This window comes from Strigops habroptila, chromosome 1 (assembly GCF_004027225.2).
Source record: "Strigops habroptila isolate Jane chromosome 1, bStrHab1.2.pri, whole genome shotgun sequence".
NCBI classification, from domain to species: Eukaryota; Metazoa; Chordata; class Aves; order Psittaciformes; family Psittacidae; genus Strigops; species Strigops habroptila.
The window spans coordinates 149,257,595-149,280,170 of NC_044277.2; the positions used below are offsets into that span (position 1 = coordinate 149,257,595).

The window sequence follows — 22,576 nt, forward strand, 5'->3', positions numbered from 1 at the left end:
ACATAAGCTGTGTCCCACGCCACTGCCCGGAACACTATCCTGGGCCTTGAGAAACAAGTCTTGTGGCGACACGGCACCCCAGAGAGAATTGAGTCAGACAGTGGGACTCATTTCCGGAACAACCTCATAGACACTTGGGCCAAAGAGCATGGCATTGAGTGGGTATACCACATCCCCTACCATGCACCAGCCTCTGGGAAAATCGAGCAGTACAATGGGCTGTTAAAAACTACACTGAGAGCAATGGGTGGTGGGACTTTCAAACACTGGGATACACATTTACCAAAAGCCATGTGTTGGTCAACAGTAGGGGATCTGCCAACAGGGCTGGCCCAGCCCAGTCAGAACTTTTACATATCGTAGAATGGGATAAAGTTCCTGTGGTGCACATAAAGGATTTGTTGGGGAAGACAGTCTGGGTTATTCCTGCTTCAGGTAAATCCTACTTGTGGGATTGCTTTCACTCAAGGGCCTGGATATACGTGGTAATGCGGGAAGATGGGGGAGTCCAGTGTGTACCTCAAGGGGATTTGATTTTGGGAGAAAACAGCCGATGAACTCAATTATATGCTGTTGCCTGCTATGTAACACTTCTATAGCCCATTAGCTAGATGCCCATCTCCACCACTCTGGGCTTTGAAAAGAAGATACGTGCTGTCACGATTATCAGCAGAGATTAAAGTCATGGGAAAGCCAGCAGCAGCAGAACTGTCCTCAGATCACCATCAACTGACCCTGAGTTCCCTCTGATCATCACCTCAACAAAGAATGAACTTTGATGAAAGCAGACGAGCTCAGCAGTGGCCAGATGAGTCTGGGAGGAAGCAGAGACAGGACACCTGACCCAGACTAGCCAAAGGGGTATTCCATACCACAGCACGTCATGCCCAGTATAGAAGCTGGGGAGAGGCACCAGGAAGGCCCAGATCGCTGCTCGAGTTGGACTGGGTATCAGTCAGCAGGTGGTGAGCAATTGTGTTGTGCATCACTTGTGTTTATTGGGGTTTTTTTCCTTTTCCCCTTTTAGTTTTATATTCTCTCCTCTTGTAATTTCCCTTATCATTATTGTTAGTGGTAATTCTTATCTCAACCCGTGGGATTTACATTCTTTCGATTTTCCTCCCCATCCCTCCAGGAGTGGGGAGGAGAGAGTGAATGGCTGCGTGATTCTGAGTTACCAGCTGGGCTTAAACCATGACAAAGGGAAATAAAAGATGATGAGAAATGGTGGTGACTGTTGACTCTTGCTTGGTAGTACAGCACAATACAATAGCATTAGACTGCCTTGTTGTCCCACAGCTTTTTAAAACCTTTGTTAGCATGTCAGTTTCATCCTCCCTTGCTGTTGGCTGCATGCCATAGCTGCTGATCTCAAGGAGTGTGGGAGTTAGGAGATTCACCTCTGGAACACATGGGAAAGTAGATAGCTACCCCTGCAGAACATGTGCGTGGGACTGGGAAGTAGTTGACTGACCAACAATTTTTATGAGAATCAGGCAAGACAGAGAGTTGTGCAACTGGGCAGAGAAACTAATCTCATTCTGTTACCTTGATGGTGAAGGATTTTTTAATTCAGTTTGTTTTCAGTCTCACTGCACTGGTAGTGTGCACAGTGATTTTACAGTAATGTAACATACCTTGAACCCACTTTAGAAACGTAATAAACCCACACAGGTAGCCTGGACTTAAACCAGAAATTAACGTGCAGGCTTCAGTGCTTGAAAACTTAAGAATATGATACTTCCTGATGTGGATTTTGAGAGGAATAGGGAGAGATGAGGTACGCTGCTAATGCATTTGATGTACGTTAATAAGATCTTACAGAATGGAAACTGTTGTGCATGATTCAAGCAGTGTAAGTCTGCTGCTGTGTTCCAGTTGCAAGGACAAATACTTATCTTGTATGAATGGACATGACTTCATTGAAGTAAAGGTATGATAGTATCATAAAATAGTTTAGGTTGGAAGGTACCTTTAAAGATCACTAGTCTAACCCCTATCTGCAGGAATATTTTATACTTTCAGTGGTTTTGATTCCTGTTAGGAAAGAGTTTCTGAATGCATGTAGGTAGCAGAACCAAACCACATACTTGGATGCAGACTTGATTGAATGGGTGCATAGGAAGATCAATACTCAGGTGCATGCCAGAAAACTTAAGAAAAATAGAAGCATTGCAGTGCTCATACAACTAATGGCATTTGCACAAAAGACCTTCATGGATTAGTAGAGATTGTGTATGCTGTAATCTACATAGAATTATAGCTTTTGCATCCCAAGAACATTATCACTGCTTACGTTTTGACTTTAGCCCATAACTTCAGCCCATTCATAAAACGTACCTAAACACTATAATAAGGGTATTTGCTGTCACCAGCTTTAGCAACAATATATTTGAAATGTGCTCTTTAATTTGTTTTGTGTTTAGTTTTTAGAATTAAGATCACACATTTGAGATTCATTATAGCAGCAACTTTTCAATTAGGGATTATTTCAGAGTTAAAGACAAAAAAATGTGCAGCACTATTATGCAAATGGGTTATTTTTAAACAGTAAATAGAGAATTAAAATAAGAGTGAATCCTAGTAAGGTCACTCAGCGCACCTTTTGTATTTGATGAGAATGTCAGGCAATAGTTGCTTTTATCTAAATAGAATATGAAGTTACCCTTTTACTTTGTAAAAACTAATTAAAACTATCTTAACTTGCATGGGTATACAGTAAATTAATTGTCATTAAGTAGGAATCTGAATGTCCTATCATTCATCATACTAAAGAAAACCCCTTTCTTCTTTGTCAGAATTCTAGATTAGAAACAAGAACAAAACAATTAGCAGGAAGCTGGTATTAAGGCTTCTTTTAAAAAAAAGGACAATAAGAATGCCCGTGTTTGCATTTAACAACAAAGTACAGTGATCAATGCAAAGCAATGCCATTTGGTTGGGTTTTTCTTCTTATGGGTTTGTATGGTGATCTTAAAAGTACTCTTTTGCCTTTGCCCAGTCTTGTCAAAGGAAGCAGGACAGAGATTGGTAGTTTCCCTCATTATCTGCTGTCAAATTCTCAGCAAGTTGACCCAACTCACTCAAAGGCTGCTGCTCATTTATTGCACACAACAACCAAACAGATACAAGCAAGACATTGTTGTTCTTGTCTGAAGCAAGTCTGTCTCCTAATTGTGTGGCTCGACAGCATCTAGCACAGTAATTTGGCATCTCTACCCTCTCCGGTAGTTCAAACAGTAATTCCAACACCAGCGAGCACAGAGCACGCATGTTTCATGCGGTTTGTGGCCCTTTGTTTTGCTCTGTGATGCTTGAAACTGATTTCAAGATGGGGATGAGTGGGACAAGCCTTGATCAGAACGTTAAATCTTTCCTAAAGAGCAGGCTTCTTGAAGTTGTGAACTTCACTGTCGATGAAGTAGATAATATATTGTGGAAGAATAAGGCCAGTAGTGCGTATGCTTGATTGTCATTTTTCCTCATCCTGTTCTGTGCGGCATGGAAAGTGGAACAGAATTTTCTTGGCTGCTATAAAGCTTTTCTACAGTTTTGGTGGCCAGAATCCCTAACCCAGTCTTTCCTTCTTCTTGCTGGATCTGAAAGAGTCAGATGTGGTACCTTTCAGTGTAACATTAAAGTAACTAGGAGGGGAGTAGATGGGGACGGTATTGACAGTACCATGGTAAAAAAAATCACAACCTTTTGCATTTGATACCTGCATTTTTTCGCTTGGGGAATCCCTTTTACTCTGCTTTTAAGTTGTATTCAGTGGAAGGCAAGCATGTTGCCTGAGGTTTCTAGAGTCACCCTGAGAGTATTAATATCCTCGCTCTGATTAACTTTTGCCTGTGTTCACTCAGCATGGGAGGTTTTTTTCTTTTTCAAAGGTATTCAGCATTGACCTACCCCTTTGGTATTAGAGACAGTGATAGCAACCCAGTTGACATGAAGAATTTGGCCAGCCTGAAGGGTTAATCCAATGTGAGAAGCTTTGGACTGGGTTTGATTTCTGGTTTTCAGGCATAGTTGGAGAATGAGGGTGGAGTAGCAAAGCCATTCCTTTTCCTCTCCTACTGCTGACAGATTTACCAGTTTGAAAGCTAAGACAAAATTGATGACAAAGTTTCATGAAGTGAAAACAAAGTTTACACATCTGTGAGCAGAAACCAGAAGGAAAAAGAAAGAAAGAAAAGCTTTAAAAAATGAAGCTTCCCATATTCATAGCCTTCAACAAAAACTAGTGCCTGAGACAGGTTCAAAGAAGTTTGATTTAAAGGGATGGAATAAAAAAGGTTTGATGAAGTTTGATTTAAAGGGATGGGATAAATGATACGTGTCTGAAGATTGCCTTATAAATGATTAAGCAAGGCTAAAAACTTCAACTCAGAAATCAAATTCATGGGCAAATTTGCTGGATGGCATATTCCATTTTTGAAATTTATGATGGAGATAGATATCTGTTATTTTAGAATTGATCTTCACCCCAGGAATAAGATCTTTTCTTCTGTCACCTGCTGGATTTTTGTTGGCACACAGTCTTTGCTATCAACTACTGACTTTTTATTACTACAGTGCCTGCTCCAAAAAGGTGACATTCCTAAACAAATCTTCACTGTCAGCTTCCATTTGCATGCTTTGCCAAAGCTGATGGTTTGGTTAATTTTCAGCACTTGCACAGAGGTAAATGGATTTTTAATGAATCAGTGCTCCTGCATTTTTTGGGGTTTAAAGCAGTATCGAGTAAGGAGTGTAGTGCTTTGGTGGGAGAATACTGTGAGCAGATGAACATCTCAAGTTCCTAAATAAATACTGAAGTGTTTGTTTTTAAAATAAATGCCTGAGCAAGGCAGAAGAGTTTGGTTTAATATTCAGAGGCACTGACAAATTATGACCTATTCCTTTTTATAGTAACATACTAAGTAAGACTGATGTTGTGCCAAATGAATGGTTTAGCAAATGTCCTGCAGTGTAACAAGTGGTCAGCTCATACTTAAGACTTTTTAAGCATGTGAAACCTAATTAAACCATGAAGATCTAAAAAAACAGTAATTCCATTTAATTGTATTCTCGATTTTGAAAGTCGTGGCCTCCCGTGAAGTGAATCCCCCTCTCCTGTGGCCAGACTCTGGTCTGCCTCAGCTGTTGACTCCTGCTGTGAAGCAGAAATACTCTCTTTTTGCAGGAGTCTCATGGCCCTTAGGATGTTGTTCCCATCCCAGGTAGATGGAGGAGATCCATCTCTCCAGGATTGTAAGAGCTTTGGACAGCTGTCAGTAGTGCCTGTTCAGTCCTCTCTGAGATGCAGGCTGGAGTACTGACGAGTCCACTTGGGCGATTCTGGCACGCAAAATAGATGGTGTCTGATGGCAAAAGCAGCAAAACACAACTGTTGCCTCCTGCTTTAATTGCCCAGCCTAGCTTCAAAGGAGAGGTGCTAAAGTGCTAGTATTCTTAACACCTGCTCCACTTTCTTCTTATCAAACACCTATGCACCATCTCTCTAGTTAGCATCAGCAGCCAGAAACCCGTGTTTAGGAGGCTTGTAATGAATTTCTCAAATAAGTAGAAACCCCTTTGTGGTGTCAGAGTCAAGAATGGACTTCAGATCCATAAGAAGTAATTTTTCAAAAGCATTTCTGCTGGAAGTGACATTTGAAACTGTTCATATATGGTCATCAGTAGCACATGGCGTCTCAGTTGTAAATACAGATGTTTAACTAGGTCTTGCTTATCAAAAGAGAAGGTGCTGTGCTTGTCCCCTCTGAGCATCTCTGCTGCCTTCTTGCTGGCACAATGAGGTCTGTGCCTGCCAGTTTTAGGAAAACATAATTATGTCCACATAACTGCAGACTGTTGCTGTCATATATAGTACACCATCGGGATGGCCAGTAGCACCACACAATACTGTGATAGTAGTGCTTTCATTTTGCTGGTCAGCGTATGTCTAGCAGGTCTTCCTTGTCCCCTGCTGTTTAACCAGGAACATCTGTACTTAGCTATCTCCTTGTAAAACCACTATAACAGAGTTTATTCACCTATAAAGCACTTGAATTATATCCTCAGCTGAGGCAAATTACGTTACCACTAGCTTCAGAGGTGGTGGTCTCATTCATGCTGGCTGAACAGTCAGCAGAGGAGAGTTGTGGATCAAAGATGTAAGTGCAGAGTATTACTGTGTTCTCTTACCATGACATGTATCTTGTATTTTGTTATTAAATATGTTGCAGCTTCTTACAGCTGCTGGTCATTGTTGGTTTTTATTCTAGCACAAATAAAAGGTCTCTGCCTTTAAAGACAAAGCACAGCACTAATAAAATATCAAGCAGGCACAGTACAATAGCAAGCTCATAAAAAGGAGATAAAACAGATTACATAAAATAACATGTAGTAGCTTTTAGGAAGAAATAAATGGCTACACCTAAGTTTTAAATGATGAATCAAGGGCATGAATATTCATTGAAAGAGTGAAGCAGTATAGGCTAAGGCCTATTGTAGAGACAGGACACAAAGGGAAAAAAACCTGTATTAGCCAGATGGTAAAGAGACTTGACACCCATGATGGCTAGTTGAGGCCCATCTAAGCACAGATTAGGAAGAAGACTATAGATGGAGATCTGATCACACAGGCACAGCGGCAATAAAATGGCTTTTAATACCAGGTGAAAATCTTGGATAGCATGTACAGAAGGAAGGGCAACCCACTCAGGTGTGTAAGGGAAATGTAGCAGCTGATTCTAATCCAGCTCTGGCCTTGGAGTGAGTTTAATTGGAGTCATTTGGGCTCTTCTCCTCGCTAATATTAGATACATAAACTTAAATACCCCGCTGAAAAAATTGTCCTGTGCACCAAGACATGAGCAAGAATTAGGAAAGGCAGGCCTATAATGGAGGCTTTTGGCCGACTTGAAATTATTAGCAAGTTACAGAGAATGTCAGGGACTGTAAAATAAGCATCAAACCCAAGACCTGCATGACCCTGACTGTCAGGATCGTTAGGACTCAGTCCTTTACTAGAGGTTAAAGGGATTAAAAAGGTAGAAGCAGCAGTGTAGTCAGAGGAAACAGTTCAGTACGCAGTGGGGAAGCTAATTCTCTCCTTGGTCTCAACTGAGATCGAAAATAATTAAATAAAGGGAAGAAATCTAAGGTTATGTATCTTCTGTCAGGACTGCAGAGTTGGGATAACGTGGTAAAATAGACCAGAAGAGGTAGAGATTTTCAGAGCAGCACAGAAACTTAGAAGTGCAATGTATATTTATTTAAATCTGTATGGCTGCCATCTCTTTGCTGCTTTGAAAAGTTTAATCTCTACTTTTAAAGAAATTTGCAGTCGTAGGCTCCTGTACACCCCAACACAAGAGTATCATGGGATCCTGGACAAATTCAGATAAAGCCTACTGTTTCACAGTCTAATGCTGTGAATGTCAATTTGACTTCTGCTGATAGAGCTGGCCTTTGTAGTGGGTTTTATTCAGCCCTGATGTTCAGTTTTGCATCAAGTATCAACCAGGCAGAATTACAGTCAACAAAGGAAAAGCTACCTCTTCATATCTATGCTGTATTTTACAATTATAGCTTTGGCTGTACGTATAAAGTGATGTGGCTTTGGGTTTGCAGGTAGCCCGGGTCTGAACCGCTGTCTCATTGCTCATGGTTGAATTAATGATGTGAATGTCTAAGAAGCCATCAGATTCATAAATCACCAGAAATGAGAGGGATAACTCATAAAAGTCTTTTCCTTTTGTTTAGCAATTTATCATTTTGCTTGCACATTAATAAACAGAGCTCCCCTGAGGTAAGCCACAGGAAGATAGATTTTTCTTCCTAATTTTCCTCAATCGTAGCCAGTAGATCACAAGTGGAGAGAGTGGGCTTGTCACAGCGTGCTGGTGTCTCGCGACTCCCTCTACCCATCACTGATAACAAATAAATACGATTAAGTACCCTGGTGGATAATTATTTGTGTTTACATAACAGGCGCCAGGTTTCCGAGTCCAAGATTGTCAGCTAGACCAAGCCGAAAGCGTACGTTGTCCATATCCCCCCTATCTGATCACAGCTTTGACCTTCAGACCATGATACGGACATCTCCAAATTCCTTGGTCACAATTCTCAATAACTCTCGTAGCAGTTCCTCAGCCAGTGGTTCTTATGGCCACTTATCTGCAAGTGCAATAAGGTAAGAACAGCATTTTGTACCTGTATTGTATATTCTTATTTATGTATTATATACACAAACACAAAGGTGAACGTATACTCACATCTTTAAGCAATTGTTGTGTTTTGTGAATATGTGTATTTTGTAGTTTCTATAATGTATGTTCACTGTAGCTAAATTTGAAGTACAAAATACTTTCCTCCTCCTTGCTCAGAAAGGTAACCGCAAGGGCATATTATCGTCCAGTGCAGGTAACCTCCTGTCTGACCACAGTAATGGTGTATGTGTCCTCACAATTTGTTTGCAGAGAAGCCTCTCCAGGATAGGTTTGTGACTTAAGTCACTTGGGTTCTTATGGCCAAAGATATAATGGACAGTGAAATATTCCCGCATTACAGTCATCAGATGTTAAAGCACGGATGTGTGGTACCTATTAAAATGTTTGGTTAGAACTTCTGGGTGTTTATCTCCAAAGAAGATATTCTGCAGCTAAATTATCTATTTTTTTTCTGTACCAAGGAAGTACTGTTATTGTCCAGTATCATCAGAAATGCTGGGATTTCCACTTGGCCACTTCATTTGCATGTGCAAGGAAACAGCTAAAATAGCTGTTCTGGAGATAGAAGAGCAGAATAGTAAGGGTAGGGTGGGCAGAAGTTGTGCAGCAAAGGGGAGTAAACAAGGCACAGGGAGAGGAAACGAAAGCAAGAATGTCAAAAAAGAAAATTAAGAGAAACGGCAAAAAAAAGAGTGCAACTGCAGAACATTCTTATATTTGTGACAGTGCTGTATGTTAACCGAAAAAAGCTCCTTTGGTATTCAAAAAAAAAATTCCCCACCTCCCCAGAGTCTCAGAAAATATTGGATTTGCATTTATGGCACTCAGACAAAGAGTACTGCTGGTCCCTAGCTTAAAAGCAGCCTCCACTTCAATTTGCAATGAGGCAAAGGAGCAAGTCCCCACAGTGATTTCTTGAGATCTAAAAGACATTTTTGGCAAGGCTCAAACATACCTCTCTGGCAAAAATGACACACAACTTCAAAACCCAGCTATGGGGATTTGCACTTACGGAGAAAGTGGGGCACGCAACTGGTGTGTTAGAAACCATGAGCCTGCCAAACTTTGGAAGTGACAGCACTGTAAATATTTGGTATTAGTTTAAGTGCTGTTGGGTTTTTTTAAGCATTTCTTTTAAATAGTAGTGCTTCATAGCCCTGATGTGCTTGAATAGCTGTATAGTATTTCCCAGGTATGATATCATAGCTCTGCAATACATCTCTGCAACCTATGTAGCCACAGGCCCAATTATGAAGCTCCATAATGTGCAATATGATTTACGTCAGTAGCTGGCAGCAGTTTTGGACCACATCTGTTAAATACATGTGCTGTGTAGAGGTGTACTGTCCCTTTGATTAAGATGGGATGGCACTTTAATTATTAACCTCCTTTTCCATTGCTTGTAACTTTGGTAAAGCAAATAGTGCATGGAAACTGGCATAGTCTCTTCAGTGGAGTAAGTCTTCCCTCGTTTTACTCTTCCTCTCAGCTGGAAATGGTTGGTATGTGTTTTTGACACATAGAATCACAAATGTAAGGGCCATCCCTGCAGACCCACAGTTGGATGATAGGTTTGTTGAAGGCAGTTGTGGAACTGGAGTGAGTTTTAGGAAGAGACTGATTAAGGATGCTAAGGAGTAGAACAGTGAGTCCTGTGAACTGAAGAAAGCAAGGCTTGTGTGCCTGAGCCTATGGCTGGCTGAAGCTTTCATCACTTCCTGGTCATGCTTTCCAGGAATGCATAATCCAGAATTTCACACGATTTTGAATTAATCACTTTTTTCTTTTTGATAAGAGTATACGTGTTCAACATGAAAAGTTGGAAATGTATGTCTCCATTCTTCCCAGTGGAAAGGAGGGAAAGGGAGAGAGCACTAGCTCTTTCTTCAGTTTTGCAATTGGCCTCTGTTTGGTGCCCTGTAACTTCTCCCATGTGAACCTATCTATAAAATTATAGAGTTACACCAAAATAAACAGTGACGTAAGGTATTAAACCGAAGCCACATTTCATTGCTTTAATAAATTGCAAGACCAAATAGCAACAAGACTGTGAGTAAAACTTATTATACTTCACTGTATTGTAAATAATGCATTCAGCACAAGACCTGCTGTACTGCATCAGACCATAGATTTTGTCTGCAACAGTGATCCAAGTCTAGAAAACACTTGTCCTACTGTAAAATCCCAGCTTCTGGAAGCTTGCAGGTAAATCTCATAGAGGTTGGTGCAAGAAAATGGTACAGTTCAGCAGCCCACTAGATGGAATTGGAGACAGGAAGGTTTTGTATTTTAGGCAACAGTAGTTAATGATACTTAGCACTGCACAGTTCTACTTTTAGATCTTGTGTCCAGTCACTTTGAAGTTAGCCCAAATAGTTTACACTTGGTGGCATTTTTCATGGCAGATACCTATCTAATGCTGAGTATTTCCAAAAAGCATCAGCAAAGTTATTGATTTATCAGAATAAAGTTAAGGAAGAAGAGACTAAAAGACCACTTGCTACCTTTTCACTGAGAATCTAAAATTTGCCAGGAATGTTGCCTAGATGCTGGAGATACGATCTTTGCTGTTCTTGAAAAATTGTCCCATTCAGCCAAGTGATAAAAGCCCTTAGGAGGTTTCTATTCGCATGTGTTAAATAGCCTAAGCATTCAGCATGTTCCAGTCCAGGGCCCATAGAGGGGTAGGAGGACCTTTGCCTGCAGCTGCAGCTCTGGTTAATCTGGTACCTCCTTGGGAAGAATGTGGAGGCTAAGCTGTCTGCTCAGCTGTAACAGCCTTGTGAAAAAGAAGGCAGTCTTCAGGGGAGACAGGAGTCAGAGCAGGAACTGTCCAGGTTAAGCAAGCTGGGACCAAATGCTTTTATATAACACAACATAGGATTGCACTAGAAGAGAGAAAAAGCTGCAGAATAAAGCATGCAGAAGCCAGTCATTAAGGAGAATGAAGGTACTGCCCTCTTGTGATTGTGCTTTGATACCATCTTTAATTTCAGGGTTGCACAGTATTTTTTTGCATGACTTCAGTGCTCAGGCTGAACATCCTCTCTGTGTCAGTCAGAGCCACAGGACCCTGCCTCAGCTGTCCCAGGCAGCTCTAAAGGAGGAGGAAGCCTCTTATCTGGTAGTTTGCTGCCTGGAGAGCGGACCCTGCTCTTGAAACACAATCTCAGCCTGATGGTGGGCAAAGTGAACTAGTTAGAAGTGACCACCAGGCTCATATAGTTTCTCTTCCGGACGTCCAGCCTACCACTCTTAGTTCAGCAGAGGAGCTGAGTTGCTCACAGCCCTGGTTTGAAGTTACTTCACTATGAGGGTGGTAAGGCACTGGCACAGAGGTTGCCCAGAGAAGTTGTGGCTGCCCCATCCCTGGCAGGGAGGTTGGAACCAGATGATCTTTAAGGTCCCTTCCAACTCAGACTGTTCTGTGATTCTATGACTGCTGTTTTGAACGTTCTAGGTATTGCGTTATGTTAATTAATCTGAGAGATCTGGTCTTCATCTCTGAAATTGGGCAATCGCAATGAGTGGCACTTTTTAACCTTCATCTTTCTTTGGTTCCTGTTCTTGTGCAAAATGAGTCCTTCCCCTTCACCTCAGAGGGAGGTTGAAAACATTAGTGTTTTGTGAAACAGTTGCGAATCCTGCAAGGGGGGAAAAGGGATGTGTGCTCACATAACTAAAAGCTGATGGGCTGGCACACAAACAGGTAGCAACTTTGCAAAAACAGGTTAAAAGAGCTTTGAGCCTGTAAAATCAAACATAGCAGAACTAAGTCTGCCCACATGTATCCCCAGGACCTCACTCTTCTTTGCATTGGCAAAAAAAAGTACATCCTCTAACTAAAAGATTACATCCTGTGCTCCACACAGCTTTTCAGCATAGGTCTCTCATATGAGCGCTGTATTGAGGATGAAGTCAAATGAAAGGAGACATCTTTTGGGCTCTCTTACAGAGCCAAGAACAGAAAGGCTCTGGTCCTTGACATGGGTACTACCGCAGTTTGAATAATAAATAGCAATAGTTTAGCACAATCCAGATAGGGCTTGACTTGGCGGGCGCTTTGTCATTGTCAGCTGCAGCGTAATGCTGTATCCTGACTACTGGCTGAGTACTTGAAAAGAAGATGTCACTCCTGCTGACAGCTAATAGTGGATCTCCTTTAGCACACCAGGTAGAGCTTCTACTTTATGCATTTGAAAACACCTGGTTTAGGTCTCAGCTGGGAGAGATTATGCAGAAAAGAGGTGTATGAAATAGCATCAAATGAGGATAATCCTTCATTTGACATTTACTCATTTGGTTACCTGCCTCAGTCCTGCAGTGCAGCACCCCTGCTATTAATCTTTTGTCAGGATGTACTTAATGTTATATCTGCTACCTGTGACAATTATTAGACTTTGCACTTCAGTAGCACTTCTTTTTTGAGAGGCAGCATGGCCTAGAGTGAATATAAAGGGGGTAATCACTTCCCATAATATTAAGAGTACTGATTCAAAACGTTTACAAAAGATTAGCTGGTCTGTAATAAACACAGGAGGTTGGGACTTCATGTTCTATATGACCTGAAATTCAGAACCTCGGTATTTTTCTAGTGCCTTAGCAGTGTTGCAATGCCAAATTTACAAAGTCAGTTTTCAGAGAATGAACTGAATTCCCTGTCAAAGTGTTTAAATCAGGAGTAATTCCACCTACTACCAGAGACTTTCTTTGGGTCTAGGCAGATATAACTGTGAACACACCGTAGCCATCTCATAGTGTGTTAAAATTCAGTTTCATGTGAGCATGGGAGCCCTTTGGGATCTCCTCCAAGGTTTGAAAGAAACTGAGAAAGCACAGCAACACTTTCTTCCCCCCTCCGGGATCTGCCCCTGCTCCCCTGATGTCATCAGAACAGGAAAGAGCAATTAACATAGTGTGGTTAATTACAGCCAGATCCCGGCTGTTCTGGCTCCTGTCACTTTGGGCTGATGTGAAGCTGAGCATCAGGGAATGGTAGTGAGGGTACTTTCACAAAGAGCACTAGGAAAGGTGAGTTTAGCAGTGGGTTAATACCAGCGAGGAAGGTAGGAGTCTGCTTTTCTGCAAGCAGGTATTGGATACTCAATTATTTTCTCATCTCATGTAAGTTCCTTGTATAGAATGTGTGTTGTGTAATTAGTCAGTGCCCTCCTTTCTGAACTGCTTTATATCTAGAGACAAGTGACCGTGTATTATTTTTTTCCCCATTTCCCTTGGCAAACACGGAGAGAAAAGCAAAGAGAAAAATAACAACAGAGTTAAGATATACAAATAAAGTATAAGGTTATCATAGAGAAAAGTGAAAGTATCTCCAGCAGAGAGCCCGAGAGCCTAATTATGCACAGAGCAAAGAGTATCCTTTTATCAGGTTTAAATTATCCAGTTCTTAAATTTAACAGAATGTCTCATAGTTATAAGACAGGGAGCCCTCATGTTCTCAGTCTTCTTTCTTTATTCAATATTTAATATATTCTTATTATGTCTGCTCTTATTCATCTCCTTTCTGAGGCAAATGGTTGTTTTCAGTCTGCCCTTTAGAGTTCTTGCATCGTCATTTCTGCCGATACTGTCTGAAACAGTCTCCCTCTACCACATGCAATCATATTCCAGAAGAGGACCAACAATTCCAATGCACCGTGATTTTCTGTGTTCTGTTTACCATTCCATTTGTCTTAACGTGGTTTTGCCATAGCTTCACATTGATCAAATTTTCATTACTCCATTGAATTCTGCATTGAGATGAGGAAGTGTTGCTTGTGAGTTGGCTCAGCTCATTTAGAACCACGTCTGACTTTTACTGAAAACCAAGTGCTTAATTGTTATCTTCAGTTTCCGTTTTAGACTGTAAGTTTTAAGTTTGTGTATTTATGTAATTAAATCTGCTGCTTAATGAAATGAATCTTAAAAAGAACATGTTCAGAGTAGAACAGAACACCATATATTCAGCAGTGTTTTACAAGAAGTTCCTCATGATAGGATGTATAGGGTAAAAAGTGTGTTAATTATGTGTTACAGGTGTTTTGCTGTTTTATTGTTACTTTTATTGGCATCTGTCTGAGATGCAAAGCTGTCTTTGAGTGAAATCTCTTCTTTCTCTAAAAGGTCTTAGTTAATTTTATGTAGTATGTTGTAAATGAAGGCTTAGTTGCAGTTCAGACTGAGTCAAACTCAGACCAGGTATAAGCCCACTGAAACAGGTCCTATTATAACTAGACACATCACATGTGCAGCACAGGGCTTTATTCTCAGTGGTCTTTTACTGTGCATGGTTAATCTAAAGAAGGGAATATAATGCTCTATCATGCCATAATAGCTTCATTTTAACCCCTCTTTCAAGAAGTGTGAATGGCAGAGAAGTACTACAGAATGAATAAAAATGAAATTCATCAGTATTACAGAAAGTTGCATCTAATTCAGGTTCTCTTGAAACTTAATTCTGCAGCTAGCCTCCTATAGAAGCCTCGTATAGATTGTAGGATGGTGACATTCATTGAGGCTGTTTTGGAGATCTCCTGCATCTTGCATTAGAAAGTGGTGGATATTCTTCATCACAAATACACACCAGAGGCAAGATTTCTGCCTTCAGAAAATGTATAATGTAAGAAGTCAGGTGACATAAAGAATATAGACTGTGCTGGCACATGTTGCATGCACATTTGCATGTACAGACACACAACATACAAGTGTGATTATGTGTGTATGCATCCCTGTAAATGTATATGTCACAGGTCTTGTAATTAAAAGTCAATTTGAAGTAATTTGCTCCAGACTAGCTCTGTGTTGTTTGAGGAGTTTAAAGTCATTGGACCCAGCACAATGCTAATTCCAGGGAAGTTCTGGAGCTAAGTGAAGTGTGCTGGCATTTAACATTTCATTACTTCATTTTCAGACCCTAAAAACAAGTATTAATTAGCACTTTCCATGTAATTAATGATACCAGTTTTAGAAATGCAGAAATGCTTAACCATGAACTTAATTCAAAATGATGTTTGCCAGAAGCATGATGAGCTTGCACAGAGGGAGCACAGATGAATTACGCAAGCTGCTGTTAACACAAAGACCAGCTAGGATACTAAGGATTCCTGAACAGGAATATCCCAGTGAGAAGGACAAAGCTGTCAGTGCTGTCTGAGCACATAAGGTTAATCATCGTGGCTCTCTTGCTCTAAGTGAAGCTATTCCATTTTACTCCTGCATATGGCAATGTATTCATGAAGAAAAATTTCACCTGGTGTAGCAGATAAAACAGAATAGATAATATGGTAAGCTGAAGAGAAAGTACAAACCACAGACTCTGTTAATTTTAAACCGGTAATAGAAAAGTGAAGAAAGAGGCAATGATGTATGTGAGTTAGATGCAATTGTAAGACGATGATTATTATCTGATGAAAACTGGAAAACATAGTACAATATATGCTGTTATATGTTGTGCTACATATGCAGGATATGTCTGTTTACAAATGCAGTTAGATGACTTGTCGCTAAGTTAGTGATTTTGAATGAAACGTGCCAACATTACAAATGCAGAGGGATATTCATGAAACCCAGTCAGTTCTGAAAAATTATTTCAAAGGATTTTGAGTCTCATACTTGCGTTTAAGATCACGCCACATGTCTGGTTTCATAGTCACAGTTTGATACTGTTTTCCCCTGTACTTAAGTGCCAAGCTGTAAAAGCACCTGATGACTTCTCTGCATTGTCTGCTCAAAGCTCAGGGTTGTCAGTTGGAAAGTAGAGGGAAAAGAACAGGATTTAAAGCAAAATTCTTCTTTTGTGTTACTTAAAATTACTTGCTCCAGACCAAAGTGCATTTTTAAGGTCTCCCTTCCTGTAACGCCATTTGGTTTTCATTTTGCATCTTCCAAGTATCTTTACTTGAAGCAGTAAGAATTTCCCAAATCTCTTCAGGGCTGCGAGGCTGCTGAGTGCATTGTCACTCCTGTGACCTGAGCAATTTGTTAACAGTCACTCTTGCAGGTTGTTTCCATCAGGAGGTGAAGAAGATGACAGAGTTGGAAACTTCTTTTTATTCACTCCAGCTTGTTTACAAAGAACGTACACAAATTCCTGTTTCCATCAACTCAAACAACAGGAGACAGTTTCCTTATGTGGCGTTCCTGGCTGCTTCCTCTCTTCCAGGTCCTGTCCAAGGAGAACTCATTGGTTTTCTCTCCTCTACATCTCTGGTGGAGTCAGACTAAGAGTTTTTCCTGATGACTGACCACAGCTTTCCACATCTGAGTATGCAGTGTTCCTGGCTGCATATTACACATGTGCATAGTTCCATCAAAATACATACATAAACTTCTGTGTATGGAGTCAGCTTATGTGGACCCCCTCAGTACCCATGGCTCAACTCGCAGCCATCCTTATATACATCCTGCATTTTGGACAGTGACTGCCACATGTCAATTTACCATGGGATGAATTAAGCTGTTTCTTATACTGCTCCTTATAAAAGAAGAGCATCTGAGCATACGAAAACCAGTGTTTGATCACTGTTAACATAATTGTGACTTGTATTATGACTTAATTTAGGTAAGGTTGCAATGTCTGTAGGGCCCAGGTCTTAGGACAGCATTTAAGGACTTGCTGAAGTCAGTTCTTCTTCAGAAGTATTTAAGAGTTACTAGGGGTGCTTTTCTGAAGAGTAGCTGGGTACATTTGTAAAATGGGAAAGGTGTTTGCCCCTTAGCAACATTCCTAAACAATAAATATGGACTTTGGAAATATAAGTCCATACCTAAAGGTGAAATACTGGCCTGCTGAAAGGGAAGGATAAAAACCCAATTGAATGCAGTGAGTCCAGGTATTCATTCAACATTTATTAGTGGGTTTCTGCACCCTGATTTCTCGGTTTCATTTGCCCACAGGCTTCATGCAACTCTTAAGGGAGAGTAAGAAAGACAAAGTAGTGACATCTCTACCTACTTGAGCATGAGCTCAAGAAACTATGGTTTTATCTTAATACCTGATCATCAGCTTTATTGAACATGAAGTCAGTCTACCTGCAAATCACCTCTCCCTTCATGAACTGGGGTCCTTTTTGGAGGGACTTGGATCATTTGGTCTGCCTAGTGTCAGCTGCTGATGCTAAGAACAAATGATGGAGGCTACAGAGTGATCTGGGAGTGCTCATGAAGCGAGCACTTGGGCTGTGGGTGCACCATCCCGACATCAAAGACCCTTCACAGGCCAAAGGGCCTGAAGCCGCCTTCTGCACCGTAGTGTAGATGGAGCCAGTGTGTCTCACTATGAGACATGTTCCTGTACTGCGACCAATTCTGTACATTTCATTTCAAGAAAGATATTAGGCAGTTGGGGGGACTACAAGGAAGAGCAGTGAGAACAATCAGAGGTCTGAAAAATTATACTGATGAGTTAAAATAGGCTTGACCTCTTTTGTCCAGATTAAATATGAAAAGACAGGACAGGAATAGAGGGCATAGAAATAATTTCAGATATGCAAAAGAGGAAAGGAAGCGACTGTGGAGGGGAAGGTGCGTGAAGAGTGCTGTGTAGAGTTACAAAGTGCTTTTTTCAGTGTTTTTTGTCAGCCTGTCTTCTTAGGCACACCTATGCGATGTATAGGAAAGAAGGAATTCTTCCTGACTTGAATTCACAGCTGTTTTGCGGTAAATTCCACAGCTGTGACCAGAAACTGGATGACCTTGTTAGTAGGACAGCCACAAAGTAGCCACAAAGTTTGGTTTTGATTATAACGTCTGTTTTTCTTCTTCTTGAAGTCTGTTCCTTAAAATTTGATGTGCTCATGTAATTGCAATGTAGTTCACTGCCCTGCTTTACCTCCGGTGATGGGAGTTTGAGACTTCGCAGAGGAGAAGAGAAAAAGAGAGAGAGACAGACTGACAGACACGGAAGCCCACAGCATGGAAAAATAAATGATACCACTGATGGGCTTTTCTGTCAGTGTATATGAGTTATTGAATGCTTAAGCAGAAGTATTACATGCTTTTTCTAACCCTTATCCCCATAAAACTCAACAACTAACAAGATAACCTGCATGTAGTTTATTAGTGGTTTTACATGCATTCATCTTTTTCTTTTTTTTCCTTCTCTACTTTGTCTTTAAAAAAAAGTCTGTAACAGAAATACAAATCAGATTCCCTGCAGTGGTGTAGATTTTCATTTCTCAGTAGGTAGATGGAAGAAAAAGATTCATAATTCACTTACACTTCCATGAATCCAAGATTTTTTGGAAGCAACTGATGTTTTGGAAAATGTGAACAATTGGAGCAGGCATCTTATGTTCTTCTGGCATCTGGATTGGAAGTCTTGAGCACCTCTTGTCCGAAATGCAGCCCCTTTAAGGTATCTTGAAAGAAATATGATGCTGATTGAGGCCTCTAAAACAACTCATAGCTTTTGAAAAACCTGGTGGTTGGTTTTAGTAGTTCTGGACTCCAAATGATTACTTTCAGGTCTTGTTTACTGTCTTTGGGCATGAATTCTAGAGAGTTTCTGAGCGACATCGGTGCCATCCTGGTGCACATTTCTAAGCAGGCATGGCTGTATCAGCTGGGCAAGACCAGGTGATGCCACTGCCCACCCTTCCCACTGAGGTTCCCAAAGAAGTGGTAAATGCTCCATCCCTGGCAATGTTCAAGGCCAGGTTGGACAGAGCCTTGGGTGACACGGTCTAGTGTGAGGTGTCCCTGCCCATGGCAGGGGCGTTGGAACTAGATGATCTTAAGGTCCTTTCCAACCCAAACCATTCTGTGATTCTGTGGTGGCCTTCTGGACAGAAAGCAATGTGAGCTTGGTGGGGCCAGCAAGAGGCAGTACAGCTGCTGGTCAAGGCAGAAGGATCCCATGGGGTTTGAGGGGACGCTGTGCTGCAGTGATTCTTCACACATCCTGTATTCAAGAGTTACTGAACAAAATGCATTAAAAACTTTGGGAAGGAGGGCAGGAATTCAGGTCTCCCCTTCCCAACAGAGCACACCATGCTAGCAATGCGGCAAGCTTTGATTTCTTTTTCTTCTTTTTGGCCCACAACATCAATCTCATTGTCAAGCAGCCTGAATTATTTCTGAAAGGCAGAGAAAGACACCTTCTGTTCTCTTCAGATCCTTCTGATCTTTTCAGATCCGAAAAATTGTCCAGGTTGCCCTGTGATGGCATCTTGCATGGGTTAAACCCAGCCAGGTCATTTTGTTTTATGAAGAGCTCTCCAGAAACAGCTGGAGAGAATTATTTGAAGGCAGCTATCAGCTATTTAAGAAATCACCCTAGTGGCTGAATCATTGTCACCATTTCTGAGTACTCCCCGTAGCTGTTCTAGCTATTCCTCTGCTCCCTCACAATCTCCTTTTCATTTCAGTTAGAGATGATTGAAGTTTGGAGGTAGAGGGAATGAAGTGCAGGTTGCCAGGCTCCATAGGAAAATTCAAGTACCTCGGACTCAACCTTTGCTGCTGAGCATGGGGCAAATGATAGAAACTAAAGAAATACAGATTCCTCCTTTCCTTAGCACATCTGTCCAGTTGTGGCCTTAATGCATCTGCTGCTGGTGTCATTGTTTTCCAGTAATAGCCTCTAGTGAAGATGATGTCTGTCTCCTCTGTTATACCCTACACGTTTGCATTGCTTGCAAGGTGGACTGAAGCTTGGTAATGCCTGGCTTAGCATCCTCCTTCTGAAGGCTCATATGGTGTTAAAGCAGATGTAGATAAGGAGGACATAAATCTGTCCTTTCGATGGAAGCCACTTTTATTTACATAAGGAAGGGAATAGCAAATGTACTTACTTAACATCTAGGCATGTGCACTGTACTGGTATAAGGCACGTCACTGCAGGCCAGTGAAACTAGCTTCTGTATTTGTTAAAGCAGAGCTGGTTTTGTCCTTTAGTTAGAAAGGTATTTTGCCATCGAAGAGGCATCATCACTTTTTGTGCTGCCCTATGCGCAGAACAGAATTCAGAGGAGGGATTCTTGACCAAAAGTACCCTATTGACACAGCAGTGTTTTCCCATCTTTGGAGGGACTGAGTGGAGAATATTGCCCAACTCCAGTAAATATAAGTGAGCTGAATGAAGTGCAGGTTCTACATATACATCTGGGGGCTCCTAGAGTCTGTTTCCTACTTGGGACCAAAGGTTCCTCTTCAGCATCCAAGTTCTTGAGCATCCTTCAGCATCCAAGCTCCTGAGTCTCTAGTCAGTGGCACTGTAATAGCATCCTGCTGAAATAAAAATACATTCAAATCACAGCAGTTCCTTCGTGCCCCCTCCTGAACTGTTTGGGAGAGATCTCCTCTGCTCTTGCTTTGGATAGGTTAAAGAATTAAATGTAGATGCAGGTGGTCATGTAACTTTAGTCACAGAGCAGTGATGAGCAGGATCTACATCTCTGAGCCAAGGTCTTAAGCCAGTCATGTCTTGTGGCTGAATTTTGACTTTTTACCAAGTAGGATCTGAAGACTATTACTAAAGTTTTGAACCTGAACTTGCAAAGCTAGGTATTGTTGAGCATGCTGAAACACCTAGAAAGGAAGAAATACCCAACCTGTATTTCTAAGGGTTCTGTGTGCTTGGAGCTCCCAGTGAAATCAGTCCACTTGTTTTTATCATTAAACTGGCTCAGCTGAAGACTGAAGATGTCCTAGGCATTAACCACGCACAGAGAAATAAAATACTTCATCCAAATTGTTTCCATGTTGTGGATTTGATAGCATCTTCAGGATGGTGCCATCTAGGGCTTGAAGTGTATGAGATGAACTCACAGTGTATATATAGAAGCAAAAAATGGGGGGATATCGTAAGGAGGCAGTTTCAGCCTCATGTATGACATTGTAATTGTATGTTTTTTAATGAACAGACCACAGTAGTTACACTTAGTAATGTTTGTTCACTAAAAAGGAAAAGGGGTGTTAAATCATTATGTTCTTTGATGAATGGCTTGTACACTGAAGAATAAATTGAACAAACTGGCATAGAGCTCAGTGAACATGAAATCAGCTGTTAGAAGAAAGCTTGTGAACAAATTCTGGGGCTGATATGCATCTTTTGATTAATGTCCTATTAATCATCCATAGTGGCTACCTTAGCTAAGTTGTGCTGTAATCATTCATGGTTGCTTACAGGAACACTAGCAGGGACTATAGAGCTGCAATAACTGAATATTATTACTGATTTCTCCCTAACTCTTGCTGTGAACAATTACTGTTTTCACTATGTTTCTGCCTCCCTTTATTAAAAAGAATACAATGCAAAATGAAAAGAGAGTTCCTCAAAGACCAGTAAAATTCTCCCAGGGTAATCTTAATGATATTCTATCCTAAATGGGCAAACTATTGTAACACAGAGTTCTCACCAGGAATAATAGTAATGTAATCACATCGAAGCTGTCTCTTTATGGATTGTAGTGAAACAGACAAAAATGTATAGTCATATTAACGAACACAGAATTCCTGTAGAATTACTACTTAAAATGGTTGAAATTATTTTAGCTCTTTTTGTATCACAGTATTTTCAGTTAATGCACTTAACAGTAACAGCAATTAAGGCTCCAGACTGCAAATTTGGATTAAATCCACGCTTTTGACATCAGAAGAAGCCTTGATTATGAAAAGGTATTAACGCTCACACCCCTCTCTTTTAAGACCTAATGTTTTAAATTTGTATGGCTCTTTTCAACTGCATTTGGTTGGTGGTTCTTTTTGAAGAAAAAAAATCATCAAAGAATACACTTTTTTTTTCTTTTATGATTGTAAGTTACTGGCAAATGTTTACAGTAGAATCTCATATTCCTGTGCGTGAAGATTTAGTTCCACACCATTTATTTCTCAAGTGTGACACAAAGAATGCTCTGGCAATAGCCACAAAATAGGTCCTTAGATGGCAGTGTAATTTCCTCCGAAGTCACTGTAGTCTGGGAAATACGGTGAAGTAATGAAGTGATGACAGGTATTAACATACATAATGGGCTTTAATAGACATTTAATGTTGTTTAACTGGAAGAAGGAGAAGTGCTTTCCCATTGGAATATTTCTACATTGAAACTCATTGATCACCAATTTCAGAGGGGAAAGGTTAATCCATCAGTTTCTGTAACCAAACAGCACTGATGGAAATTCTTTAGGTGACATTCTGGATGAACTGAGCTTTCCATCTTTGCAAACAAATGAGTGATATGACAAGCATGGTGTTCAGAACACATTTAACCAATTGATTTTCTCTCCTCTTGTAATAAGATCTAGAGACATATGAAAGAGCGTAGCGTGAGCCAAGATTAAAGGAACTGCTTCATACAGGCGAACATAGGGGAACTGCATTATCAATAAAAGTACTATAAAGCATGTAGGCGCCCATT

General features: G+C 40.8%; 1 protein-coding gene across 5 annotated transcripts in view; it reads left to right on the forward strand.

Annotated features, from left to right (window-relative positions):
• Positions 1–22,576, forward strand: part of GLI3 (GLI family zinc finger 3) — a 206,573-nt gene that overhangs the window by 143,523 nt on the left and 40,474 nt on the right. For all 5 annotated transcript variants that reach the window (XM_030488466.1, XM_030488484.1, XM_030488502.1 and 2 more), the window contains one exon: positions 7,981–8,182. In XM_030488466.1, coding sequence (XP_030344326.1) covers positions 7,981–8,182 — 202 coding nt within the window. The remainder of the gene's footprint in view (positions 1–7,980; positions 8,183–22,576) is intronic.